Below are 26,729 nucleotides of genomic sequence, written 5' to 3'. Positions count from 1 at the left end.
ATTAATGCAGAAGTCAAAACCAAAACTATTTAGGTCAGGCTTATGCCTTATGCTAACCATTTCATTACAGCCTAGGCAGGATATCTGTGCCACTTTTTGTTTAGTCCATTTTAGAATCAAATTTTTATATAGCAAGGTATTAAGTATCTTTAAACAACTATTTAAAGACTTCCAAAAAGGTATGTCATATAAGTTCAAATATCCTTACTACTTTCCATTCTAGATGCTCTGGTTCTGCTTGGTGGTAATATTAACTATCTTAGAGCTAGATATATTTAACAGTTCCATGGTTTAATATACAGTATTCGATAACAACTAAAAGCACCTATTCTTCTAAAACACTTCACAAGTATATTAGAAAGCACTAAATCTGATAAGCTTGTTCAAACTGTACATTTAAAATGATGTTTTTGTTAACATTACAAGTAATGATTTATGTGAAGCCTGGAATTCTGTAATTGGTATTCAATACTTATTACCAATACAAAGGTGATTATAGTTGTCACTTAAACAACATGGGGTAAGGGGTGCCAACCCTCACACAATCCAAAATCCGCATATAACTTCTGACACTCCCCTCAAAGTTAACTACTAATAGCCTACTATTAACTGGAAGCCTTACCAATAATAATCAATTAACACACACGTCCTGTTATATGTATTATATACTATATTCTTACCAAAAATGCTGGAGAAAAGGAAATGTCATTAAGAAAATTATAAAGGGGGCACCTGGATGGCTCGGTCAATTGAGTGTCTACTTGATCTCAGCACAGGTTTTGAACTCAGGGTTATGAGATCAAGCCCTACATTGGTCTCCACAAACAGTAGGGAGTCTGCCTGAGATTCTCTCCTTCTCCCTCTCCCTCTGGCCCTCCTTCTGCTTGCACATGCATGCGCTCTCTCTAAAATAAATAAATCAATCTTAAAAAAAAAAAAAAAGAAGAACATCTAAGGAAAAGACAATACATTTACAGTACTGTACATTTATTATTGAGAAAAATCTGCATCTAAGTGGACCTGTGCAGTTCAAACCTGTGTTATTGAAGGGTCAACCATAATTAGAATTCAAAGTCTGGTTTCTTGCAATTGATGGTGTGGACCAGGGAGAGACTGATGGGGCTCCAACTCTTGTTACATAAGATACTGAATCAGAGCACTGTCATTTTATATAAGAGTTTCAGAGTAGAGTTAAAATTTTGCGGTTTTTAATGTGTGGCCTATCCTTGTTCAAATGCCATCCTACTTTTCATACAAAGTGAAAAAAAATGAATCTATAATTGACTGAATTTTAGGGAATGGTTCCCTAAAACTATGCTCCCTAACTCTGGATATATTAAGACACTAAACACACTCAAATAATCAAATTGCTATTATTCAATAATCTTCAAGAAATATTGTGTCATATCCAAAAACCCAAGAATTTTAATAATATAATGAAACAAATAAGCATCTGATATTTATTTTGCACAATGATAAAAATATTGGTTACTAAATTACCATTTAGTAACTGTTATACTAATGTACTGATAATTATTGATCCATGTGTTGTTTTTTATATCAAAATACCTATAAATATTTATGATTTTATTCAATGTTCCTATTAAATATTTATATTTTCAAATATCTATTCAAAAGTGTTTAAACTACTCTTATTATGTAAAGTCTAGGGTTCTTTTTGGATCCCTAACTCACTACTGTTTCATGAGCAGGGAAGGAGGGGACAGGCAAGCTGTCAAATTTTTATTTCAGGTGAATGTTGAGGCCCTAAATGCAATAAATCTAATGGAGAATTAATTTCACCTTTTCTTTCTTTTCTCCTTACCCTGGCTTCCATCACCATGAAGGGACATGGAGCTAAAGGGAAACACTGTTACTACAAAGATAACACCTTAGCAAAAATGAAGAAATCACATGCAGCTCCATTTTACACTGAACTTGTTGTCATTTTAAGGTCTCCTTTGCAATTCCCAAAACTTGCTATAAACATAAAGAGATACAAATTTTGACTAATATTTGGAAATTTCATCAAGTATATGTTTTTAACCAAATCAGAAACAGCTAGCTGAGCTGGACATCACTCAGCACCTCTGATGGTTGAGTATTTTCAGGTCTAAGATAGCTGATATTCACATACATTATTGTTCTATAAAATAAATGCTCAATGTGGTAAACATGTTTTAACAGGCTCTCACCATAGGGCTGTTGTAGAAATGTACCGCACAAATTCTGTAAAAGGTAGAGGATCTGATGATGCTCCACAGCTGCGACACACACACTACAGGGAAGAACATATGTTTGATTGATCAACCATAAAACATAAATATAATACTATGTTACATATTATACATATATAAGTGTATGCAAACAGAGTAACTAATGAAGTGGTTGAGCCATCTCACCTGTTCATACAGGGTCATAGCAAACTTCTGGTGAGTGATACAAGATTTAGAGGTACACATGTCTGCATCTCTGCTTGGCACTATATGGAAATGAATCCTCTCCAATATATTTTCCTAATTTAAAAAATTAAATGACAAATGGGTTGTGAAACTTACAGATGACACATACAGTATAGCTCTTTTAAACTTTACAAATTTAAGAATCTTTTTAAGGGGCTGCCTGAGTGGCTCAGTTGTTAAGCGTATGCCTCTGGCTCAGGTCATGATCCCAGGGTCCTGGGACCCTGCTCAGGGTCCTGCTCCCTGCTCGGAAGGAGGTCTGCTTCTCCCTCTCCCACTCCCCCTGCTTGTGTTCCCTCTCTGTCAAATAAATAAATAAAATCTTTAAAAAAAAAAAAAAAGAATCTTTTTAAGATTTTTTCAGTGTGTTTAACAGTGTCATACATACTGTCAGCTTTTCAGCTTTCCTCTTTAATCAACCCTTCAAATGCTGTGCAATTACTCACCTTTTGTAGTATTCGCTCTTAAAAAAATTTAATGAAAAAAACATTATAATATAACATCATTTTAATAAATATTTTTAAAATCAATTCATGGTGGCTGACATCTAGAATTTAATATTAGAAAACATAAGTTTCCTATGTTTTCAGCATTCTCACATTAAGAAAAGCAGTTATTCTTTCAAAAATCCTACTTGGAACATTTTTATAGTCTCTATAACTCACATTAAATAGCAATCATAAAGGTTTACAATACCTACACTAACATCCTAATGCAAGGAATCTGTCCGGCAAACAAATTTCATAGGAAATTTCAAATTTGTAATACAGATCAATAAGGAGTATTTATTTCTTTAACAAGTAATCCTTCTTTTTGGATTGCAAAGCTTATCCAATGGATTTTTTTTTTTAAAGATTTCTTTTATTTATTTGACAGAGAGAAAGACAGCAAGATAGGGAACACAAGCAGGGGGAGTGGGAGAGGGAGGAGGAGGAGAAGCAGACTTTTCACAGATCAGAGAACCCAACAGCAGGCTCGATCCCAGAACTCTGGGATCACAACCTGAGCTGAAGGCAAAGCCTTAAAGACTGAGTCACCCAGGCACCCCTCCAATGGATTCTTTTAATTAGCTAACTTACCCGTCTTCTGCCCTAGGAAATTTAAAAGCATTCAATTATTTAAGCCTAAATTTCTAGACAGTCCACAAATTATCATATCACTTACTAGTACATTTCATTTAAATGAAAATAAACTACAAAGTTTGGTATTGTACAAAATATATTTATATTTTAAGTGATGGATCAATTAGAAACATGAGAAATATGAAAAACATATTTTATGACTATGTGTGCTGTTTTTGAAACATTTTAATCAACATGAAAAGTATGCTAAGCAATGAATTAGTCAAAGAGCTTTGCATCTATCCAAGGAAACAGTAAAGATGATCATTAAGGAAATAACAACAGGGGCACTTGAGTAGCTAATCAGTTAAGTGGCCGATTCTTGGTATCAACTCAGGTTATGATCTCAGGGTCCTGGTATCAATCCCTGTTTTGAGCTCCACACTTAGCGGGGAGTCTGCTTAGGGATTCTCTCCCCCTCACCCCCGCCTCAGCCTCTCCTCCCACTTGTGTGTGTGTGCAAGTGTGAGCACATACATGCACACATTCTCTCTCTCAAATAAATAAATCTTTAAAAAAATGAGAATAACCTATAAATGCCAATTGAATTCTACAGATAGTAAATTCTACAGAAATCCAGTGAATTTTTTTTCAAAGATTTTATTTATTTATTTGACACTCAGAGATCACAAGTAGGCAGAGAGGCAGGCAGAGAGAGAGGAGGAAGCAGGCTCCCCGCTGAGCAGAGAGCGCGATGCAGGGCTCGATCCCATGACCCTGAGATCATGACCTGAGCCGAAGGCAGAGGCTTTAACCCACTGAGCCACTCAGGCACCCCAAAATCCAGTGAATTTAAAAGACATACTTTAGAAATAGAACAACCTACATTAGGAGGAAAAATTACAGGAGGAAATAAAGAGGTAAACTGGAGTTTAACTGTAAACGGCCTTAAATGTCAGAAGAGTCCAGACTGAAGTCACAAGAATATCTGAAGGGCAAAGATTAATCTAAAGAAAATTTTATTAATCTGTTGGCCACTAAAAAACACTGTAAGGGGATAGGCTGAAAGATACAAGAAAAGAGGCTTAAATAATGCTGAGAGTAGGGGCCCAAACTATTAAGAAGTGGTGTCAGGAAAACAACGTGTCAAGGAAAACCTTAAAAGATTTACTGATGAAATAAATAGAATTTTTAAATAGATATAAGACTATGAAAAAAAAAGTTTACCTCTTTAAATATATGTAACATCTGCAACACTGACACATTTAATAATCAACACATATTTTAGAAGGTATGTGTGGTTTAGTTACTATTCAAAGGAATGCTCTACTTATCAATATGGTGGTAAAACAGAGACTTGGAACATCAACCCCAGTTAATGATTCTGAATCCAGAGTGAGGTGTATAACAGAACAGCTGCCCCTGATAGCTGCCCACCAAGCTCCTCTTCTCTCCCAAAGAGAATCATTGTATGTAACGAGAAATGCTACTTCTGGGAATGCATTATTGCACATATCAACACTGCGGAGGCAGAATACTGACTTAAGTGACATAATTCATGTTTAATAAATTTTTTTTCTAATAAATAAATTTTAAAATATTTCAGGAGTCTAATAGCCAATAAAAATGACAGCAGCACAAATAACCAAAATCAAAAGTCATGAGATTTAAACTGAGCTCTGAAGGGCAGGTAAGACATGGATCCAGTGAACAGTTATGCCTTGTTTCCATTGTTAAAAATTTATGTTTCATTAACCTTGAAATTCGTATCATTTAAGGAAAACAAGCTACTGTCCTGATTTAAGGATTATCCAAAATACTTACAAAGCACTCTGCAGCATCATCCATAAGGCCCAACTGAAATCGCTGCTCATCTTTAAAGCTCTCTGCTAGAGCGTGCCTTATGTTATCCGAGGGAAGTGCTTTTTCTCGACTGTGTTGAAACTGTGCAAATATATTCTGGGGACCAACAAGTACATCAGTAAGTGTAAAGCCAACCACTAAAGAAACATGTCAGTAACTTCATTATAACACAGTGAAACTTACAGCTATACCCAGAAACTAGTAGTATTTTGCTCTAAAATTCCATATAAAGATTATCTGTCTCAGTAATGTACAGAAATGGTTGCCCCAGCCTTGAAATCAAATGTTAGTGTGCACAGAATTCTCAGTTCCCATCCTCGAGGTTTCTAATTGAGTATGCTGAAGTGAGGACAATTTTTAACCGTTCCCCAGCTTATTCTGATCTAAACTGTTTAAGGAAGAGTTCTGACATAAGTTGCTATAAGTCTAAAAGTATGCTATAAGGAATTAAAATTATTTTAACCAAAAATAAATACATAATCACATAAAAATTAGTGGGAACTCACTAGTCTTTTAAAAAAAAGTAGCTTGGGGCACCTGGATGGCTCAGTTGGTTAAGCATCTGCCCATCTGCCTTCAGCTCAGGTCATGATCTCATGGTTCTAGGATTGAACCTGGCATCAGGCAGGAGTCTGCTTCTTCCTCTCCCACTGCCCCTCCCTGATTCCTTCTCTCTCTCTCTCTCAAATAAATAAATAAAATCTTAAAAACAAAAAACATAGCTTAAATAAACTTTAATAATTTTTTTTCTTCCTAAATAAACCCCAGAAAATGAAAAACCCTGGTTTAAAAATAAACATCAAATAACTTCAATACAATTAAAATTTCCCACTACTTAAATTTGCCTCTAAAAACTGACACTCTACAATTTGCATGAAGTCAGAAAAGATGAGCCACCCAGGCATCCCTGACTTTTAATTTTTGAAGAAAAAATTTTTTTCAGATTATCAGTTTTCCTCACTTAGAGCATTATTTCTAACCCAAGCCTAAGAAATACTGGAAACACTCAAGAATATGTGATTATAGGTGTTAATCTGGTTTTTCATTTTCCTTATTGAATTCAAATAAGATAAACTTTTTAATAAGTTCCAGTTTTATGACAATCATCTTAGGTGGGGGAAAGTGGGGAGGGGGAGGAGGATTGAAGAATAATGATGCTAAATGATATTAGATATCCAGATCTATAATTTTCTAATTATAATTACAAAATGAAAAAATAAAAAAATATTTTCAGATGTCATTGGTTATTCAGGTAATTAACTTTTCAAGATAATGCTTGAAATATTAATCCTACGCCTGAATGTCACTCATTTGTTATCTGTTTTCTGTTTAGTATATGTGAGGCACCTTCACTAGAAAACAGAAAAACCCTGCCCTCATGGGGCACACATTCTAGTTATAGTAAGGAGAAAGTAAGTAATTATATAGTATGTCAGTCTGTGACAAAATAGAGAAAAAGAAAGAAATAAAATACAAGAGAGAAAAATAAAGTATTATAAATAGAAATAGAGATACTGAGAGTAAGGAGAGGTTAACTATTACCTAGGGTAGTCAGGGAAGGCCTTACTGATGTCCTCATTTGAAGATTGGCATAAAGGAAACAGGGTGTTAGCCACAAAAACATCTAGAAGAAAAGCACTGTAGACAAAAGGAATAATAATGAAAATAGTCAGAGATGGAAGCCAGCTCTGAGAAACTGCAAGAGGCAGCCAGTCTGGCTAAAGTGCCATATCTGAGACAGTGAGAGAGAGAGAGAGAGAGAGAGATAATGTTTTGGGCTAGTGGGGAGGCAGGCAGGTGATTGTGTAAGGCTATGAAAGATTCAGGCTAGAAATTTTAACTATACTCATTTTACAACTGGACAAAATATTCAAAATTGACTGTCGTGTAAATAAAATGTGATACTGTAATCTGATCTAAGTTCATTCTTCATCCCCTAACAATAACCCTATTTTGCCAGTTTCTAAAAAAGAGAATATAAAATTGCCTTCTTTGGTGATTTATATTCAGGAGTATAAATCAAAATAAAGCAGGAAAATGGCACTTTATTTTCTTGCATGTATATGTGTGTGTAAGAGTATTCAAGAATGTAAAAGAATGAAATATTTATCTCTGAAACATGTCAATAAAATTTTAAATTCTTGGGCAAATTTCAACGACATAAATGAGATGCTAATCGATACATGACTCCCTGTTTCTGCCTTTGCCTCTCTTCTACTTATTCCCATCCAAGAAGCCAAAGAGATCTAGTCCAAACATTCTATCTAGTTAAAACAGATTATATCACTCTTCCACTCCAAACAATCCAGAGACTTCCTAAATTACTCAGGAGAAAAAGCCAAGTTCCTAACAAAGGTCTAGAAGGAACTACACAATATGGACTCCTGTTCCAGTTATTTATTGCTCCATAACAAACCATTGTAAAACTACGTTACTAAAAATAACATTTACTATGATTACAAATCATTAATTTTGGTAAGGACAACTCAACTCTGCTCCATTAATTTTGGTAAATACAACTCGATACTGGGACCTAGAACAATCAGAAGGTTGCTCACTTACACTGAACATCACTTACACTGATGCTGGTTGTTAACGCTGCCTGTCCACTTAGACTTCTGGTTTAGTTGCGGCTAACTTGGCTTCCTCACTTCATGACACCTCACTCCCAAGAATGACAGCCCCAAAGACAAAGCCAGATGGAAATTTTATCACCTTTTCAAATGTCTGCAGTGTCATTTCTGCCATTCTATTTGGTGAGAATGAATCCTTAAGGCCAGTCCATATTCAAAGAATAGACTCCACTTTTTGATAAAAAGGGTACAGAAGAGAGGCACATGGGTTGCTCAGTTGGTTAGGTGTCCAACTCTAGATTTCAGCTCAGGTCATGAGCTCAGGGCTCTGAAATCAAGCCCCATATCGGGCTCTGTCTTGGGCATGAAAACCTGTCTAGGATTCTCTCTCTCTCTCTCTCTCTGCCCCTTTCCTCCTCATGCTCTCTCTTTCTTAAAAAAACAAAGCAAAACAAAACAAAACTGCAAAGAATGTGCAGACATGTTTTATTTTATTTTTAAAGCTTTTATCTATTTATTTATTTATTTATTTATTTTGAACTCACGGGAGTTGGGGGAAGGGAGAATGGAAGAGAAAAAAACCTTAAGCAGCAGCCTGCTGAGCACGGAGCCCAAGGTGAAGCTCCTCGATGTCAAGACACTGAGATCATGACCCCAGCCAAAAGTAAGAGTCTGACACTTACCCAACTGAATCACCCACACACCCCTGCAGACAGGTTTTAAATAACCACAACTCACCTTACTTCTGAGCTCACCTCTTATCAGTCTTCCCCTTACTCATAAAGCTTCTGACACCCAGGTTCCCTGAATGTGTCACGTATACCCACCTCAGGGTCTTTGCAATTACTGTTTCCCTGCTTGCCTGGAATGCTTCACTCTATCATCTTTTCCAAGTAATGGTTTAAACTTTCCCAGTGAGGCTTTCCTGACTATTCAACATACTCTATTATTCCCTTTCCCTGATTTATTTTTCCCCCTTTGTAGTTACTACCATCTAACACACTTTATATTTTGTTTACTTGTTTTCTCCTCCCCTATAAGAATATCAGATCCATGAGAACAGTTTTTATCACCTTGTTCACTGCTATATCATCAGTAACTAAAGTAGTGCACAAAATTCAGTAGTAGTTCAAAATCCATTTCATAAAATGAAAAAAGAATTGTTCCAAAATGAAAAATGTAATATTCTTAATGTTTTTATACTACTTAGAATATTAATTTTAACTTTCTTTACATAAGAGTGGAAAAAAAAATCCATACACTTGAATAAATCAACTTTAAGAATTCACCTTCAAAGCTCTAAGTCACTTGACAATGAACTTTAATTTCAAGTAAACTGACCAAATTAACTATCAAATAAAATTAAATTTTTGGCAAAACATTTAACAGTAATTTTCCATAATATTAAAAGGTTACCTTCAATGCACAAAATATGCAGGCATCTCCCTGACAAACATGTCCAGTTAGAACCCGCAAGCTTCTTCGGAATATATCCAATTGCCACAAAACCTAAAAAATTATAAGAAAGAAACAGTGAAGAAAGAAATACAGTAAGATTTTTTTTCCCTGTGATAAAAGACAGATTTGACTTAGACTGCAGAAGGCTAACAACTTATTTTAATCTCTTGTGCACAATCAGACATATATAAGCACTGAAACAGCAACGATGAAACTGCTATACACATGCAATGAATACATAAAAGAGGGATTTAGAAGGTATTTCTATTGATTCACATGTCAAAACTGACAGGCAGAGAGTTAAGAAAAAACTAATTCCTCAGTTAAGGATTTTATATGAACAGGAAACATGGGACACTGAATGGAGGTCTTGGCAGTGACATGAAAGAGGAAGTGATTATAATACTTGGAACAGACTGAACTTTAGGAAGGAAATATAATTGGAGTTGAAAGCCAGGGTGTATCAAATAAGGGTCAGTAAGGAACAGCCAGAAAAAAAGGTGAACAGAGGCTTGTGGCCTTGTGTATTGAATGACAAGGCGGCCAGCTGTGTGGTAACAGGGGGACAGTACAGTAAAATGCATCAGTTAAGGAATAATATGAATATAATTTGCTGCAATTATCCATTCATCATTTGCTACTAAAAGAAAATCCGTCCAGTATTTAAAATCTAAAAAAATCTGAAAACTATAAAGTGAGGATAGCTCTGCCTGCCTCATGGTGTTCTTATAGGGATTAAACAATATGTACTACTATGTAAAATGCTTAGAGGCTGGAATGCAATGAACACCAGCTGCTATTTGTTGCCGTAATTACTATTACAACAAACAGACTTCCAAGTCTCCCTATATCTTTCAGTCATTTCGGGAAATAATATAACTTAGAAAATCTATTCATGATCTCTCATTTCTCCCAACTAGAAACAAAGACTAAGAAAAACAAATGATTTTAACAGATACCCTATATTTTCAATTACTCAATAACTAATGGCCATTTCAGAATTTCCCTTTGAGAGTTGCTTTTCCTTAAAGAAAACTAACAGGATCAATTTATCTATTAAAAATAATTCAGTGTTTTTGCAAAACACTTGAAAATGTCTAATAATTCTCTTGCATATCATACATAACTGATCATACCATAAAATATGTGACACTGGAATTCATTCATCTGTTAAGATGAAGACCAGGACAGCACAACCTTGGGAAGTAGCATAGCACTGTGCTTAGTAATACAACATTTAAAGGCCAACTGCCTGGGTATTAATTCTGGATTTATTGCTTATCAGCTCTTGGGTTGACTTGAGCAAGATATTTTCTAAAACTCAATTTTCTCATCAGTAAAACGAATATTAAAGCAGTACTTACCCCTTTGGATTGCTGTAAGAATTAGATTAGAGAGAACATACAGTGTTCAGGTAAGTACCAACACAAGTAAAAACACAATAAATGCTAGTTATTAAAGATTATAGCTTTGCTTTTAACTTAGAGAATTTAAAACCACATCAAGTGTCATAACGACTTAATTATACTTATGTCAGATAAAATTCTGAAATATTCAGAATATTTTAAAATTAATATTTAAAAGAGAATACCCCCATAATCTGTTTATAAGGCCAGTGAAGTATCTCTTCAAATGTAACTGGAATGTTTTCTGAATTGCAAAATGTTTAAGTTATACTGGATTCAAACTACAGAAAAAATAATATTTATGTAACTTTTCTATACATTATTTAGTATAATAGTTTATCCTCTCTTTTAACAAATCCATATCAAAAGTTATTCTAATTGTTAATTTTCATCCTACTTCATTTTAAAATATTGATTATAAACAACCAATGGGTAGACAAACAAATTGAAAAAAAAAAGTTAAGTAAAATCTTGCCATTTGCACCAACATGGATGGACTAGAGGACATAATGCCAAGTGAAATAAGTCAGTCAAAGAAAGACAAATATCATATGATTTTACTTATATATGGAATTTAGGAAACAAAAATGCACAAAGAAAAAAAGAGCCAAACTAAAAAAATTTAAAAAAAAAAAAAAAAAAAGGACTCTTAAATAGTCTGGAGGATGGGTGAAATAGATAAAGGGGAAGAGTCCTCTTATCCTGATGAACACTGAGAACTGTGCAGAACCGGTGAATCACTATATTGTACACCTGAAACTAATATAACACTGCATGTTATGGACTTGAATAATAAAAAGACAAGGGGTAAAAAGTGCTTAGAAATGTGAAGGTGGGGGCGCCTGGGTGGCTCAGTGGGTTGAGCCGCTGCCTTCGGCTCTGGTCATGATCCCAGAGTCCTGGGATTGAGCCCTACATGGGGCTCTCTGCTCAGCGGGGAGCCTGCTTCCTCCATCTGCCTCTCTGCCTACTTGTGGTCTCCGTCTGTTAAATAAATAAATTTAGAAAGAAAGAAAGAAAGAAAGAAAGAAAGAAAGAAAGAAAGAAAGAAGGGTAGGTAGGTAGGTGGGATAAATGAAAATGGAAATACAACTTTCCAAAATCTGTAGGATGCAGCAAAAGCAGCTCTGAGAAGGAAGTTCATGGCAATATAGGCCTACCTCAAGAAACAAAAAAAGTCCAAATAAACAAACTAACTTTACATGTAAAGACTCTAGAAAAGAAGAACAAAGCCCAAAGTTAGTAGAAGGAAGGAAATAATAAAGGTCAGAGTAAAAATAAATGACAGACTTAAAAAAAAGAAAATTAGAAATAATAGTGAAACTAAAAGTTGGTTCGTTTAAAAGATAAAATCAATAAACTTCTCACCAATAAACTATCTCACCAGATTCATCAGGAAAAAAAGAGAGTCCAAATAGACAAAACCAGAAATGCAGGAGATGTTACAACTGACACCATATAAATACTAAGAATCTTTTTTTTTAATTAAATTTTTTATTTTTTATAAACATATATTTTTATCCCCAGGGGTACAGGTCTGTGAATCACCAGGTTTACACACTTCACAGCACTCACCAAAGCACATACCCTCCCCAATAAATACTAAGAATCTTAAGAGACTACTATAAATGATAGGCCAACAAACTGAAAAACCTAGAAAAAAATGGATAAATTCCTAGAAAAAAACACAACTTTCTAAGACAAAATCACAAAGAAATGGGAAATCTGAACAGAATGATTACAAGTAATGAAATTGAATCAGTAATTTAAAAACTTCCCCCAAACAAAAGTCCAGGATCAGACAGTTTCACAGATGAATTCTACTAATCATTTAAAGAGTTGGTAATTATCCTTCTCAAATTACTCCAAAAAAATTAAAGAGGAAGAAGCACTTTCAAACTCATTTTACAGGGCCAACATTACCCTGATATCAAAAACAGGAAAGGAAAGGGAAAAGAAAAGGAAAAAGGAAAAGAAAAGAGAACAGAAGAGAGGAGAGAAGAGAGGAGGGAGAGGGAAGGAGGGAGGGAGAGAGAAAGAAAGAGAAAATATAACAGACCAATATCCCCAATGAACATAGATATAAAAATCCTCAACAAAATATTAGCAAATGAAATTCAATAGTACATGAAGAGGATCAGATGCCATTATCAACTGAGATTTGTTCCAGGGATGCAAGGTAGCTCAACATCTGTAAATCAATTACCATATTACACCACATTACAAAACAAAGAAAAAAAATCACATAATGATCTTTATTGATCTTTATACAGAATCAGGATTTGACAAAAATTCAACATCATTTATGAGAAAAACTCTCAATAAAGTGATTATAAAAGAAACATCCTCAACATAATAAAGGTCACAATAAACCCACAGCTAATATTATACTCAACAGTGAAAGGCTGAAAACTTTTCCTCTAAAATCAGAAACAAAAGTACTCACTCTCCTGTTATTCAAGAAGTGCTAGCCACAGCAATTAGGCAAGAAAAAGAAATAAAAGGTATCTAAGTGGGAAAAAGTAAAACTATCACTATTTGCAGATAACATGATAACTGTATATAGAAAACCCTAAAGACTCCACCAAAAAGCTATCAGGATGAATTCTGTAGTTGCAGAATACAAAATTAACACACAGAAATCAGTTGTGTTTTATACTAATAATGAGGTATCAGAAAGAGAAATTAAGAAAATAATCCCATTTACAATTAGATCAAAAAGAATAAAATATCTAGGAATAAACTCAACAAAGGAGGTGAAAGACCTGTACAGGCATACCTCTGAGATACTGCATGTTTAACTCCAGGCCATTCTAATAAAGCTAATATTGCAATAAGTCAGTCACATAAACTTTTTAGTTTCCCAGTGCATATAAAGTTATGTTTACACTATACTGTTGTCTATTAACCGTGCAATAGCATTGTGTCTAGAAAACAATGTACATACCTTAATTTAAAAATATTTTATTGCTAAAAATGTTAACCATCACCTGAGCTTTCAGAGAGTTGTAATCATTCTGTTGGCAGAAAGTCCTGCCTTGATATGATAGCTTGCTGACTGATCAGGGTGGTGGTTGTGGGAAACTGGAGTGGCTATCATAATTTCTTGAAATAAGACAATAATGAAGTTTGCCATAGCAATTCATTCTTCCTTTCTCCAACTACTTTTACATAGCATGCAATGCTGTTTGATAGAATTTTACCCACAGAACTTTCAAAATTGGACTCAATCCTCTCAACTCTGCAGCTGCATTATCAATTAAGTTTTTGTAATATTCTAAATGCTTTGTTGTCATTTCAACAATGCACACAGCATCTTCACAAGGGTATATTACATCTCAAGAAACCACTTTCTTGGCTCATCCATTAAGATGTTTTTACCCATTAAAGTTTCATCATGAGATTGCAGCAATTCAGTCACATCTTCAGGCTCTACTTCTAATTCCAGTTTTCATACTTTTTCTACCATATCTGCAGTTACTTCCTCTAGTTAAGTCTTAAACCCCTCAAAGTCATCCATGAAGTTTGGAATTGACTTATTCCAAACTCCTATCAATGTTGATATTTTGACCTCTTCCCATGAGTCATTGAGTGTTTCTAGTAACATCTAGATTCAGTCTTCAAGAACGTTTTCAATTTACTCTGTCCAGATCCATCAGAGATATCACTACTTATGGAAGCTACAGTCTTATGAAAACTACAGCTGTACGTAATTTCTTAAATAACAAGACTTCAAAGTGAAAATTACTCCTTGATCCATGAGCTGCAGGATGGGTATAATGTTTGAAATACTGCAAGAATTATAAAAATATGACAAAGCCCCCAAGTGAGCAAATGCTATTGGAAAAATGGTGTCCACTGACATGTTTGATGTAGGGTTGTTAAAAACCTTTAATTGGTAAAAAATGCAGTATCTACAAAGTGTAATAAGGTAAAGCACAATAAAATAAGCTCTGACTATACTCTGAAAACTGTAAGACATTGTTGAAAGAAATAAAAAAAAATACAAATGGAAAGATAGTCCATGTTCATGGACTGGAAGAATTAATACTGTTAAAATATCCATACTACCCAAAGCAATCTATAGATTCAATGCAATGCTCATCAAAATAGCAATGACATTTTTCACAGAAGTAAAAATAAACCTAAAATTTGTACAGAACCACAAAAGTACCCAAATAGCCAAGTAATCTTGAGAAGGAAGAACACAGCTAGAGGCATCATGCCTCCTGATTTCAAACTACACTACAAAGCTATAGTAATCAAAATGGTATGGTACTGAGAGGAATACAGACGCATTTAAGTCAATGGAACAGTACAGAGAGCCCAAAAATAAACACATGCATATATGGTCAATTAACGTGTGACAAAGGAAGCCAAGACTATACAATGAAGAAAATATCGGAGTCTCTTCAATAAATGGTGTTAGGAAAACTGGACAGCTACATGGGAAAGAATGAAACTGAATCACATTTACATGACATACAAAAAAACTTCAAAATGGATTAGAGACTTGAATGTAAAACCTGAAACCATAAAATTTCTAGAAGAAAAGAAATGCAGTGAGCTCTCTGACATCAGTCTTAGATATATATATAGTTTGTTTTGACCAGTCTCTTCTGCTAAGGGCAAAAGAGTAAATATAAACAAATGGGATTATATTACACTAAAAGCTTTTGTACACCAAGGAAACCATCAACAAAACAAAAAGGCAACCTGCTTATTGGGAGAAGATATTTGCAACTCATACATACAGTAAGGGGCTGCTATCCATAATATATAAAGAACTTATCGAACTTAATATCAACAACATCATCAACAACCTGATTAAAAAATGGGCAGGGGACTTGAATAGACATTTTTCCAAAGAAAACATACAGGCAGCCAACAGAGATCTGAAAATATGTTCAACAGGGAAATGCAAATCAAAACCACAGTAAGATACGATTTCACACCTATCAGATTGGCTACTGTCAAAAAAGAAAAGAAATAATAAGTATTGGTGACGATGTGGAGAAAGGAGAAACCTCAGGCACTGTTGGTAGGAATGTAAATTAGTGCAGCAACTACTGAAAATAGTACATTTTAATAATGTCCACTTTTCATAATTTCTTATAAGACATATTCCACAATTTATTTCTCAGCAATTTTTAAAACTATTCATCAAAATATATAATAACATTTACAGACTGCCTTTTAAAAAATGAAGTCAGGCTTTTTCTATCATAAAATCTATATTTGAGTACCTGTCTTGTTAGTGAAGACTGGCTTTGCAAATTAGTTTATGGCAGGCATTTTAATATTTGGGCCAACAGATCTCCTGAGCTGAAGAGACAGAGGTGGAAGTTCAGAGATGCTAAAGCAGCTAGAGTTGGCAGGGCAGAGTACAGCAGAGAAGAGAGCTGCACACAGAGTAAACACCACAGCTCTACAGAGGCTCCCCCTTGAGTATTCAGGCAAATACTGTGAGGAAACTACCTGAGGCTGAGAAAAGAAATACCTCCCCAAAATTAGAGGGAATAGTGCCCAGAGCTCTTACCTGCCTAGGATAGTGTTGCTAATAGTCAATGTAGAATGCTTCATAATCCACAGAGCATTAGCTAAAGAAGGAAGGGTCTTATCCAGATTAATCTACTCTGATTAATCCTGGAATAAACACAACTCTGGGACTGCCTAACAAAGCTTAAAAGTAAAATGATCAAACAGCTTCTAAATAAAGCAACTCTATCCCAGAACAAAGTTCAAGAACATTCCTAGGAATAAAAAATATCTATCACCCAATAAAATAAGACTCAAAATATCTGACACCCAATCAAAAATTACCAGGCATTAAAATAAACAAGGAAATACATTCCCAAATGAGGAGAAAAAAAAAAAATCAGTCAAAACCCAGAGTGTGCAGAATGACAGAATTAGTAGATGGGTACATTAAAAAGATTATTATAACTGTATTTCATATGTTCAAGATGCTATAGAAGAGAATGAACATGTTAAGAGCTGAAACATTTTTAAGAAGTTAAAAAGAGGTTAAAAATACAATGTCTGAATTTAAAATATACTGGATGGGATTAACAGCAGATTAGACGTTGCAAAGGAAAAGATTAATGTAGTTGAAAACATTGTAATAGAAACCATAAAAAAATGAAACAGAGAGAAAGAAAAAAAGACTGAGAATGAAAATTAAGGGATTATCAGTGAACTGTGGGACAACCTAAGATAAACTATATGTAATTGCAGTCCCTCAAAGGAAGAGACAGAAAAATTTGAAGAAATAATGATCAAAGACTTTCCAAATTTGATTAAAATTATAAATCCACAGATCTAAGATACTCAATAAATCCAAACACAGGAACATGAAGAAAACTATGTCAAGGCACATTAGTATCAAATTGCCTTAAAGTAGTGAAAAAGAGAAATCTTAAAAGGAGCCAGAAAAAAAGGACACATTACATACAGAAGACAAAGAATGACAATAGTTTTTCACTAGAAATAATGTAAGGTAGAAGTCAAAGGACCAAAATCTCTAAAGTACAGAAAGGAAAAAACTGCCAACTTAGACTTCTTTAATTAGGAAAAATATCTTTCAAAAACAAAAGTGAAACAGATTTTTTTCCAGAAATACTAAAGCTGAAAGAACTCACCAATGACAGACCTGACCTACAAGAAATGTTAAAAGAGGTCCTTGAAGGAGAATACATGATATCAGATGAAATGCTGAATCTATATAAAGGAGTGAAGAGCAGCAGAAATTTAATAACCTTCATAGTAAAGATCACTGGACTGTTCATTAAAAATTATGTATTATATATATAATCATTGGAATGATTATATTACTATATACATTATTATATTATATATATATTATATAATATTATATATATAATCATTGGAATACTTCTCCATTTTCTTTACCATAAGTGTCCTTACTCAGAATTTTGTTATAACATGCTTTTCATCTCACTAACTACACACAGCATTTGGGAACTACAGAAATAGAGGGAAATACATAAACATAAAAAAAGAACTGGAAAAGGGTTAACAGAAAAAGATTTAAAGTGATAGAAACCCTTTCTCACAGCCTGATTTAAACAAAAGCATTTATTTCTAAGTCTTTTGGTATAAACTATTTCCCTACATGCAGTGATGTTCAATAAATATTTTCCTGCAACTTTCATAGCACTTAATGCCAGTAAGATCTTTTGGCCAAGGCAGAAGAGTGTCTCCCATTTAAGGGTCCCAGTGCATTCTAGAATGCCAATTAGATCTCTTTGCCTGAGCGAATTACAGAACTTTCAAGTTTAACATCTGTCTCAGACAGAGAACAATTGAGAAAACAAGTCTGAGTCAGATGTCTAAGCATGTGACACATTCTAGATATGTTCATTTATCATGAGTTAATTAACCAATATTTCTCTTTCTATTGTTTTCAGGAGAAAAAAAAACAATGGAAAAATATGTGAGAAGTGATTTATTTTAAATAAATTCTTCTAAGGTATATTTTACAGTCAATAGAATAACATTCCAATATTCTAAATCTTCCTCATCTTTAGTATTATAGAGTCAATGGTCAGAAAGACACAAGATCCTACAAAATCTGGAACTACTGAATAAAAACTACATCTTACATAAGAAAGGATATTTATCTAAAGAAGAAAAGCAGGTTAGCATATACTTGTTAATTAAAAGAATTTCAACAAGGACTGGAGCAAAATGGATCAATCTTCAATTCCACTAACAATGGTGTCCAAATATGATTCCAGAGAAGCGATTTAAGGTCAGAGTGGAGGCTGAAGGAAGTTTGAGTCCTGAGAATTAAAACTGCATTCTCATTTCAACCCAAGCTATCTACAGGGATTCTACTGGATTCCTTTTTTACAAAAAACTGTGTGTGGGGAGGGAGTAGTGGGGGGGTAGATTAGCAGACTCTAAAGAAATTATTTTATATATTTTAGTATATTTATAATTTTAATTTACTAAGTAAACATTTTAAATCAAAATATTTTATATCACAGTAATACATTATTCTGTTGCAAAACCATTCCCATTTATATTAAATAAATAATATTGATTTCTATTTTTAATAAAAAAACAAAATTCTAAGTCAAAATATCTTTGATACCATTAAAAGTAATATTAAAAAGTCATTTCAGGCAACAAAAACTTTATTCTTACACTTTAAGAAACATTAAACAAAGGATCTCCTGAAAAGCACTTTTGTAAATTTAACAAGAAATTATGGTCTCACCTGTACAGCACTATTAAGAAAGCAGCTGTTTTGTCCTGGTTCATTTAACAAGCCTTTGGTAGGGGCAAGGGAGAGCATACTTCCAGGTTGATAAACTTTTCCAAGATTGCCACCAGGTTTCCGTAAGAATTTTACCCATGCCATTTTCAAGAAAATTTTTTACATTAAAGCCAAGAATTATATGTTTATGTGATATTTCTGATGATAAATGTGATGATGTCTTGAATTGTCCACTTAAATTCACTGTAGTCAATTACAGTAACATAAGTTTCCAAGTACCATATCTTTCCTGATGCTGTATATTTCTGATGACTTTATCAAGCAAAAATAGGGTATATAAACACTGAAGTTCTAAAAAAGAAATCTTAAAGATTTTTATATGCATTAAATTTTATAAAAGAGTTGTGTAGTTAAGGTAGAAAGAGATTTTTTTAAAACTGCTAAAAACAATGTTGATGAACAAACAATATTCTTTAAAGCACAAGCCATTTATCTTCATGGTTTAAAAAACAGATGATAGAAAAAGATGTTGAGTTCCCATCTGGCATGATTCCTTTGGTCATTTGTTTTCCTTATGTTTTTTTAGTAAAAAAGAAGACTCTCTCTTTCACAAGTGAAGTTATCAAAGGTAGCTCCATATTTCTTATCAATGTGACCTCAAAGCAAATCTACAAGAAAGAAAATAAATGTTTAAATAAAAGCAAAAGCTAATCAAGAATGGCTAAACAAGAAAATTCCTGTTTTACTATTTGAACACAAATACTGAATATATAATCATAAAAGGATTATAATTAATAATATTCTAAAATATAAAAAAGAAAACATTATTCTTCTTCAACAATTTTTTAAAGTATCAGTGTGACATCTATCACTACATACTTGAAGATTTCAGTGGTCACTGGTTACATAAGGAAAATATTCTAAAGGAAACTGTAAGTAAATTGGATCTCAGCTGGTATTTTCAAAAATACTAACTTTGTTGTCAACACTAAATTGCTTTGTTTATTAAAACAAATACACAGACACTCTATGTTGTTACCTGTCTTGCACAGAATCATATTATTTTTCCAAGAAATTCTGTAGATTTTACATAAATTGGTATACAATAAAACTCAGAAGAAACCTTAAATTGATAAACAAATCTTAGTAAACTTAGTGAAGCAATTTCTATGCTATTCATGAATGCATGAATGCATGATCCTGAGTAAAAGGTCTTTAAACTTCATTAAAAACAAGTATTACTAACAAGATCTTATATAACCAATTAAATTTCCTTCTTATGTCCATTCACCGAACAAACGTTTACTGAGCCAGGTATTGTGCCAGGCACTGGACTAACCTAATAATGAGGAAAGGCAAACACTAATACAATAAATAATAAATAACAAATCATAACTTGTACTGGAAGAGTTATGTGTTGAGTGCTAACAGGAAAACAATGCAAGGAAAGAGGATGGGAAATGTATATAATAGTAGAGAGACTGCACTTTTAAATAGGATAGTCATGAGAAATCTAATTGAACAGGTTAACTTTGCACAAATATTTGAAGGAGGTGAAGATGTCACCTGGGAGAAGGTGTTTCTAGCAGAGTGAACAGAATGCTTGGCATGTTGGAAAAACAGTAAGCAGCCCAGTGTGGCATGAGGAACATAAACAAAGGGAGAAGCTGAAAAGGAGGGATGGGAAACAGATCATGTGGGGGTACTGAAAAACCTCTGTTAAGGACTTCAGCTTTAAACTCTTTTAAAGTCATGAGCTCCATTTTCACAGCACAAAAAGATAAGACAGAATGGCACAGATCGGAACAATACCATTGGTCAAATACCCACTAAAACAGGAGGAAAGCACTAAGGAATAAAGCATCTTATCTAAAGAATTAAAGTCAGGACTTGTTTCCAGCCCCATATACTAGCTCATCATTTATTAGCTATTTAGTCTTAGATAAATCCTTGTCCTCCCTGGCTTCTTCATCTATAAAATGGGGACAACAGTAACAGCCCTAATTAACATAGGTTAAATGTTTCAGGAAATCTTAAACACTATACTATGTGAGTTGTTTTCTTTTTATTTTAACTCTATGGGATGCAACTTTCTCTAAAGTGATCTGAATGATCCCCAAACCTTTCATACAAGTTAAGCTGTTAATAAATGCATAATTTTACAACATTAAGAGAGCTCTATATTGGTAGTAAATTTGTATTTTTGATGAAAGAATCCTTTTGAAATTATATTCTTTCATCATTTACTAGGCACCCAGTTTGTACCATAAACTGTCCTAAGGTATATGCAACGATCTCTACCTTTACTGAGCTTAGTTTAGTGAAAGGCAAAGACAGGAACAGATAATTTAAAAATACTCTGGCTTCCATTCTTTTTTTTTTTTTTTTTTTAAAGATTTTATTTATTTATTTGACAGAGAGACATCACAAGTAGGCAGAGAGGCAGGCAGAGAGAGAGAGAGAGGAGGAAGCAGGCTCCCTGCTGAGCAGAGAGCCCGATGCGGGACTCGATCCCAGGACCCTGAGATCATGACCTGAGCTGAAGGCAGCGGCTTAACCCACTGAGCCACCCAGGCGCCCCATCTCTGGCTTCCATTCTTGTGCAAGACATCAAATGAGTATATACTTCTGGTTCCCTACCTGCAGCCCAAGTCTGGAGATTACACAAAAGAAACCTTAAGAACACCAAAAGTTACTGGCTTCTAACGTGGGAGGGAAACGGTAGCTAAGACATAGAGAGGGCCAAGTGTTGCAGACTGGAAAAGATCTTTCTAGTTAAGACCTTTTCCATTCCTCACTGGCAGAGAATTCCCACCTCACACAATGCAACCAAACAGTCAAGTTCAGCTACCACCCTACTGCCATCTGGAGGGTAAGAGAGATTATAACAGCAGAAAAGCCGTAGATCATAACCAATTTGGGAATGGTAACAAGTATGTGCTAGGTCCATGTGTGTTCTGCCCTCACCCCTACTTCTGAAATAGAACAAAGGAGAGCAGGATCTGGGGAAGATCATGCCGCTAGGCACAGAAACAGAAATTTCTTTTGGGAATCAACGCTCATGCTGCATCACTCCAAATCAAGCCCCTCTACTCACATCCCACCTCTACCCTCAGAAATCATCTGAAGACACACAAATGACAGCCTAGTGCTTTCACACTTCTCATGTAAATATCATTAGTTTGTAACTTGGTACTCGAAGAAAAAGAGGACCAGACACCTGAGGAGGCCCAGCAAGGTGAAACAAAGGCAACAAACTGAACATCCTATAACACAGAAAACAGAGTGAACAGACCAAAGGGAACACAAATTTAAAATAAACTTACAACTGAAATTTTGTAAAAGAATGAGCTAACTAGCAAAATTAATAGAAGCAAAAACCATATTGAGTAATAAGTTCAGGTCAGGAAATTTTTCTACAAAGCACTAAAAAAGGAATAAAGAAGTGGAAAATATAAACATTTTGAAAAAGCTAAAAGGCAGGGATGAAATCAATACTACCTAAAAGGATTCCCAGAAAGAGGATAAAGTAAATTGAGTAAATCCTTTCAGAAATGACTAAGATTTTTCCAGAATTAAAGTCCAAAAATCTCAGAAACAAAATAGGAACTCAAAAAATCCAAACATGATGTGGGGAAGGAAATAGGATAAAAATTATGAAGACTTACACTGAAAAGAGAGAGAAAAAAAGAGTTTCAAGCCCATTTATAGGCAAACAACAGAAAGAAAAAAGAAATTCAAAAGAAAACTTTTGTAAGAACTAATATAACATAAAATCTTCACAAGCCTGATTAAAGAAAGAAAGGAAAAGAGGTATATTAACACTAAAGAGATTGATAAATGAGAAATGACCACAGATATATAAGCAACTTATGTCTTAAGTCTTTGGGCAATAACTTTTAAAACCTAAAGGAACAGGTAATTTCCCAGCAAAATACAAATTAACAAAATTAACCCAAGAAAAAGTAGAAAACATTTTCAAAATCTAGAATAATATGGAAACAAAAGCTTTCCCATTGAAAAAGCCTTCTGGGGGACCCGGGTGGCTCAGTTGGTTAAGCGGCTGCCTTCGGCTCGGGTCATGATTCCAGGGTCCTGGGATCAAGCCCCGCATCGGGCTCCCTGCTCAGCGGATGGCCTGCTTCTCTCTCTCCCCCTCTCCCTGCCGCTCTCCTTACTTGTGCTCTCTCTCTAGCTCTCTGTCAAATAAACAAATAAAATATTTTTTTAAAAAAAGCCTTCTGAATCAGATGGATTCAAAGTTCAATTTTATCTAAAAGTTAAAGAACTGTTAATTCTAACATATTATTGCAGACCAGAGGGAAAATAATACACAAAGTATCTCAAATCATTTGATCAAGCAAACATAGCCTTAATTTCAAAACATGATAAACCTCAGACTAATGTGACTTGGATACAAAACTTGTAAATAAAGCACTAGCAGATATAATCTATCAATGTGTCAAAAGAATAATGTACACTATTCAAAAGAATAATAATCAAGGAGGGTTTATTCCAGGAATGTAAATGTGATTCTATATTTATTCTTTAAATAACTACTTGGGAGATTATGGAGAAAAGAGCTAACACAGCAATGTTTCTAACAGCTGAAAGGTGGAAACAACCCAAATGTTCATCAACTAATGAATGGATAAACAACATACAGTATGAGTGAGTTTGTGTGTATACATACTCATACAATGGAATATTATTCAGCCATAAAAAGAAAAGTACTTTTACATGCTACAATATGGATGAACATTGAAAACATTCTGCTAAGTGAAAGAAGTCATTCAGGAAGACCACATGTTACAACTCCATTCATACAAAGTGTCCAGAACAGAGAAATCTATAGACAGCTGGGAGTAAGGGGTTACTTAGACTGGAGAAGTGGGTCTATAGAGATAAGAAGGGAAGAGTGAAAGCAAAAGGGTACGAGGATCCTTTCTAAGGTGATGAAAATGTTCTAAAATTGTGGTGATAGGTTTACCTTCCTGTAAATATACTAAAAACCACTGAACTGTGCTCTTTTAATGAGTGAATTGTATGACATGTGAATTATATTACAATAAAGCTACTTAAGAAACAAGGAAAAAGAAAGGACCGCATAGCAGGCCAGAGACTGCTATCCTTAGAAAGCCTGCTTGCAAGGTTTTAGGCTTTTAGAATTTAAATTTCTGGGAGGATTCCCTCTACAATAACTAGTGAGAGCTGGTCACTACACCGAAACTGTGCAGACAATGTGGTTTATCCTGAATACCTGCTTTCCTTCTGGAAGTCTGGAGCGCTGATAACATTTGAGATAGAGGACAACTATGTAGCCCCTTTCCAATAAAAAATTCTATGGACTGAATCGCTAAACAGGTTTCTGGTAGACTGCATTTTATATATGATACCACAATTTGTTGCTGAAGGAATTCATGTGTTTCATGTGACTCCACTGGAAGAAAATCATGAGAAACTGCCTGATTTCTATCATACTCATCCCATGATCCTTATCCATTTGCTGATTTTGCTTTATTTCCTTTTGTTATAATTAATAAAGCAGAGCAATAAGTATGAATATATGCTGAGTGCTCAAAATTCTACAAAATCACCAAACCTAGGAATGTCAGGAATCTTGGAGACCTCAACAGAGGTATCATGAGAGTAATTAAGATGTAATTTGTTTCTTTCCATCAGCTGGCAAAAACTTAAACACTGTTGGGGAGATAAATGGAAAGAGGTACTTTCTCTTATTGTTGACTAATAAAAAATGTAATTATACTATAATAAACTTGTAGGAATATTATATCAACCTGGCAACAACTGTTAAAATTAAAAACACAATTCAATCTAAAAACCCCAATACTGAGAATCTATGCCACCCCCCCAAAAGTACTACTTTACTGAGATATAGTTGGTAGGTACAAAAATAAGGAAAAAAACAAAATGAATGTCCATAAGTAGGGACATAATTATATAACAGGGTATTTTTGAGTGACAAAGGCAAAATGCAGAAATGTAATATAATCCTAATTCAGTAAAATAATATATGTGAAAAAATCTATATGCTTTCAATGAACATCTGAGCAAGGAGTGTATATATATCTTGTTAAAATAGGGATGGACAATCAAGCTTGAAAATTAAAGTGAAAAAAAAAAAGGCCTGTACTAAAAAAAACTATATTATGTATATTAGTTAAATTTACATATTATATTTAGTTACATTTATACATTATATAATTATATATGTGTATATACACGAAACTATAAAATTAAAATGATATACCAGAAAAGTATAAGCCAAAAGAAATTTGATGTAGCAATTTTAGGGTCAGATAAAATTGACTGAATAAAAAATGCAAGTGATCTCTGTATGTTGATTTTGTATCCTGCAATTTTATTGAATTCAAGTTATTAGTTCTAACAGGTGTTGGTGGAGTCTTTAGGTTTTTCACATATAATATAATGTCATCTGCAAATAGCAATAGTTTTACTTCTTCCTTTCCTATTTGGATACCATTTTTTTATAAAAATTTATTTATTTGACAGAGAGATCACGAGTGGGCATAGAGGCAGGCAGAGAGGGGGAAGCAGGCTCCCTGCTGAGCAGAGAGCCCAATGCAGGGCTCGATCCCAGGACCCTGGGACCATGACCTGAGACGAAGGCCGCGGCTTAACCCACTGAGCCACCCAGGTGCCCCAGCCATTTATTTTTCTTGACTATTTGCACTGTCTAGGACTTTCACAGGTGTGGTGAGAATGGGTACCCATTCTATTTCTGATCCTAGAGGAAAAGCTTTTGACATTCATAGTTGAGAATGATGTTAGCTGTGGGCTTGTCATATATGGCTTTTATTATATTGAGACACATTCCCTCTATACCACTTCTCTGAGAATTTTTATATTGAAAGAATTTTTATATTGAATTTTGTTAAATGCTTCTTCTGCATCTAATCTTTCCTTCTCTTAATGTGGAAATGATATATATTGATTTGCAAATGTTGAACCATCCTTGCATGCCGGGGATAAATCCCCCATGATCATGGCATTACGATCCTTTCAAAAGGCTACTGAATTTGGTTTGCTAATATTTTTTTGAGAATTCTTCCATCTATGTTCATCAGGGATATTGGCCTGTATATTCTTTTCTTAGAGTCTCCTTATTTATCACTGGTATCAGAGTAAAAATAGCCTCATAAAATAAGTTTGGAAGTGTTCCCTTTTCTTCAATTTAAAAGTGAACATTAAGCTTATAAAACAAGTTGAATTATGTCCACCAAATGGTATATTAAAATCCTAACCTCCAGTGCCTGTGAACATTTGGAAATAGGGCACATGTAATTAGGTTAAGATGAAGTCATTAGGGTGGGCCCTAATCCAGTAAGACTAGCAGTTATCATTAGAAGAAGAGACAGACAGACAGACAGACACAGAATACTATTTAATGACACAGAGAATACTACTAAGGATTGGAGTGATATAGCTACAAGTCAGGGAACACCAAGAATTGACAGCCATCAAGAAAGGGGAAAGGAAAGCTTCTGCTCAGAGTCCCTTAAATAAACCAACTCTGCCAAACCTTGATTTTGGACTTCTAAATTTCTATTGTTTTATGCCATCCAGTTGGTTGTACTTCATTATAGCAGCCCCAGAAAACTAATATAATAGCTGATAAA

General features: G+C 34.3%; 1 protein-coding gene across 2 annotated transcripts in view; it reads right to left on the bottom strand.

Annotated features, from left to right (window-relative positions):
- USP53 (ubiquitin specific peptidase 53) overlaps positions 1-26,729 on the bottom strand; it is a 65,199-nt gene that overhangs the window by 30,477 nt on the left and 7,993 nt on the right. For both annotated transcript variants that reach the window (XM_032333295.1, XM_032333294.1), the window contains exons 2-6: positions 19,069-19,736; positions 9,376-9,468; positions 5,348-5,482; positions 2,403-2,516; positions 2,196-2,278 (exon numbers count right to left, since the gene is read on the bottom strand). In XM_032333295.1, the coding sequence (XP_032189186.1) occupies positions 2,196-2,278; positions 2,403-2,516; positions 5,348-5,482; positions 9,376-9,468; positions 19,069-19,212 (569 nt within the window). In that variant the 5' untranslated portion in view covers positions 19,213-19,736. The remainder of the gene's footprint in view (positions 1-2,195; positions 2,279-2,402; positions 2,517-5,347; positions 5,483-9,375; positions 9,469-19,068; positions 19,737-26,729) is intronic.

This window comes from Mustela erminea, chromosome 2 (genome assembly GCF_009829155.1).
Source record: "Mustela erminea isolate mMusErm1 chromosome 2, mMusErm1.Pri, whole genome shotgun sequence".
Lineage (NCBI taxonomy): Eukaryota > Metazoa > Chordata > Mammalia > Carnivora > Mustelidae > Mustela > Mustela erminea.
This window is presented reverse-complemented; position numbering and strand designations above follow the sequence as displayed.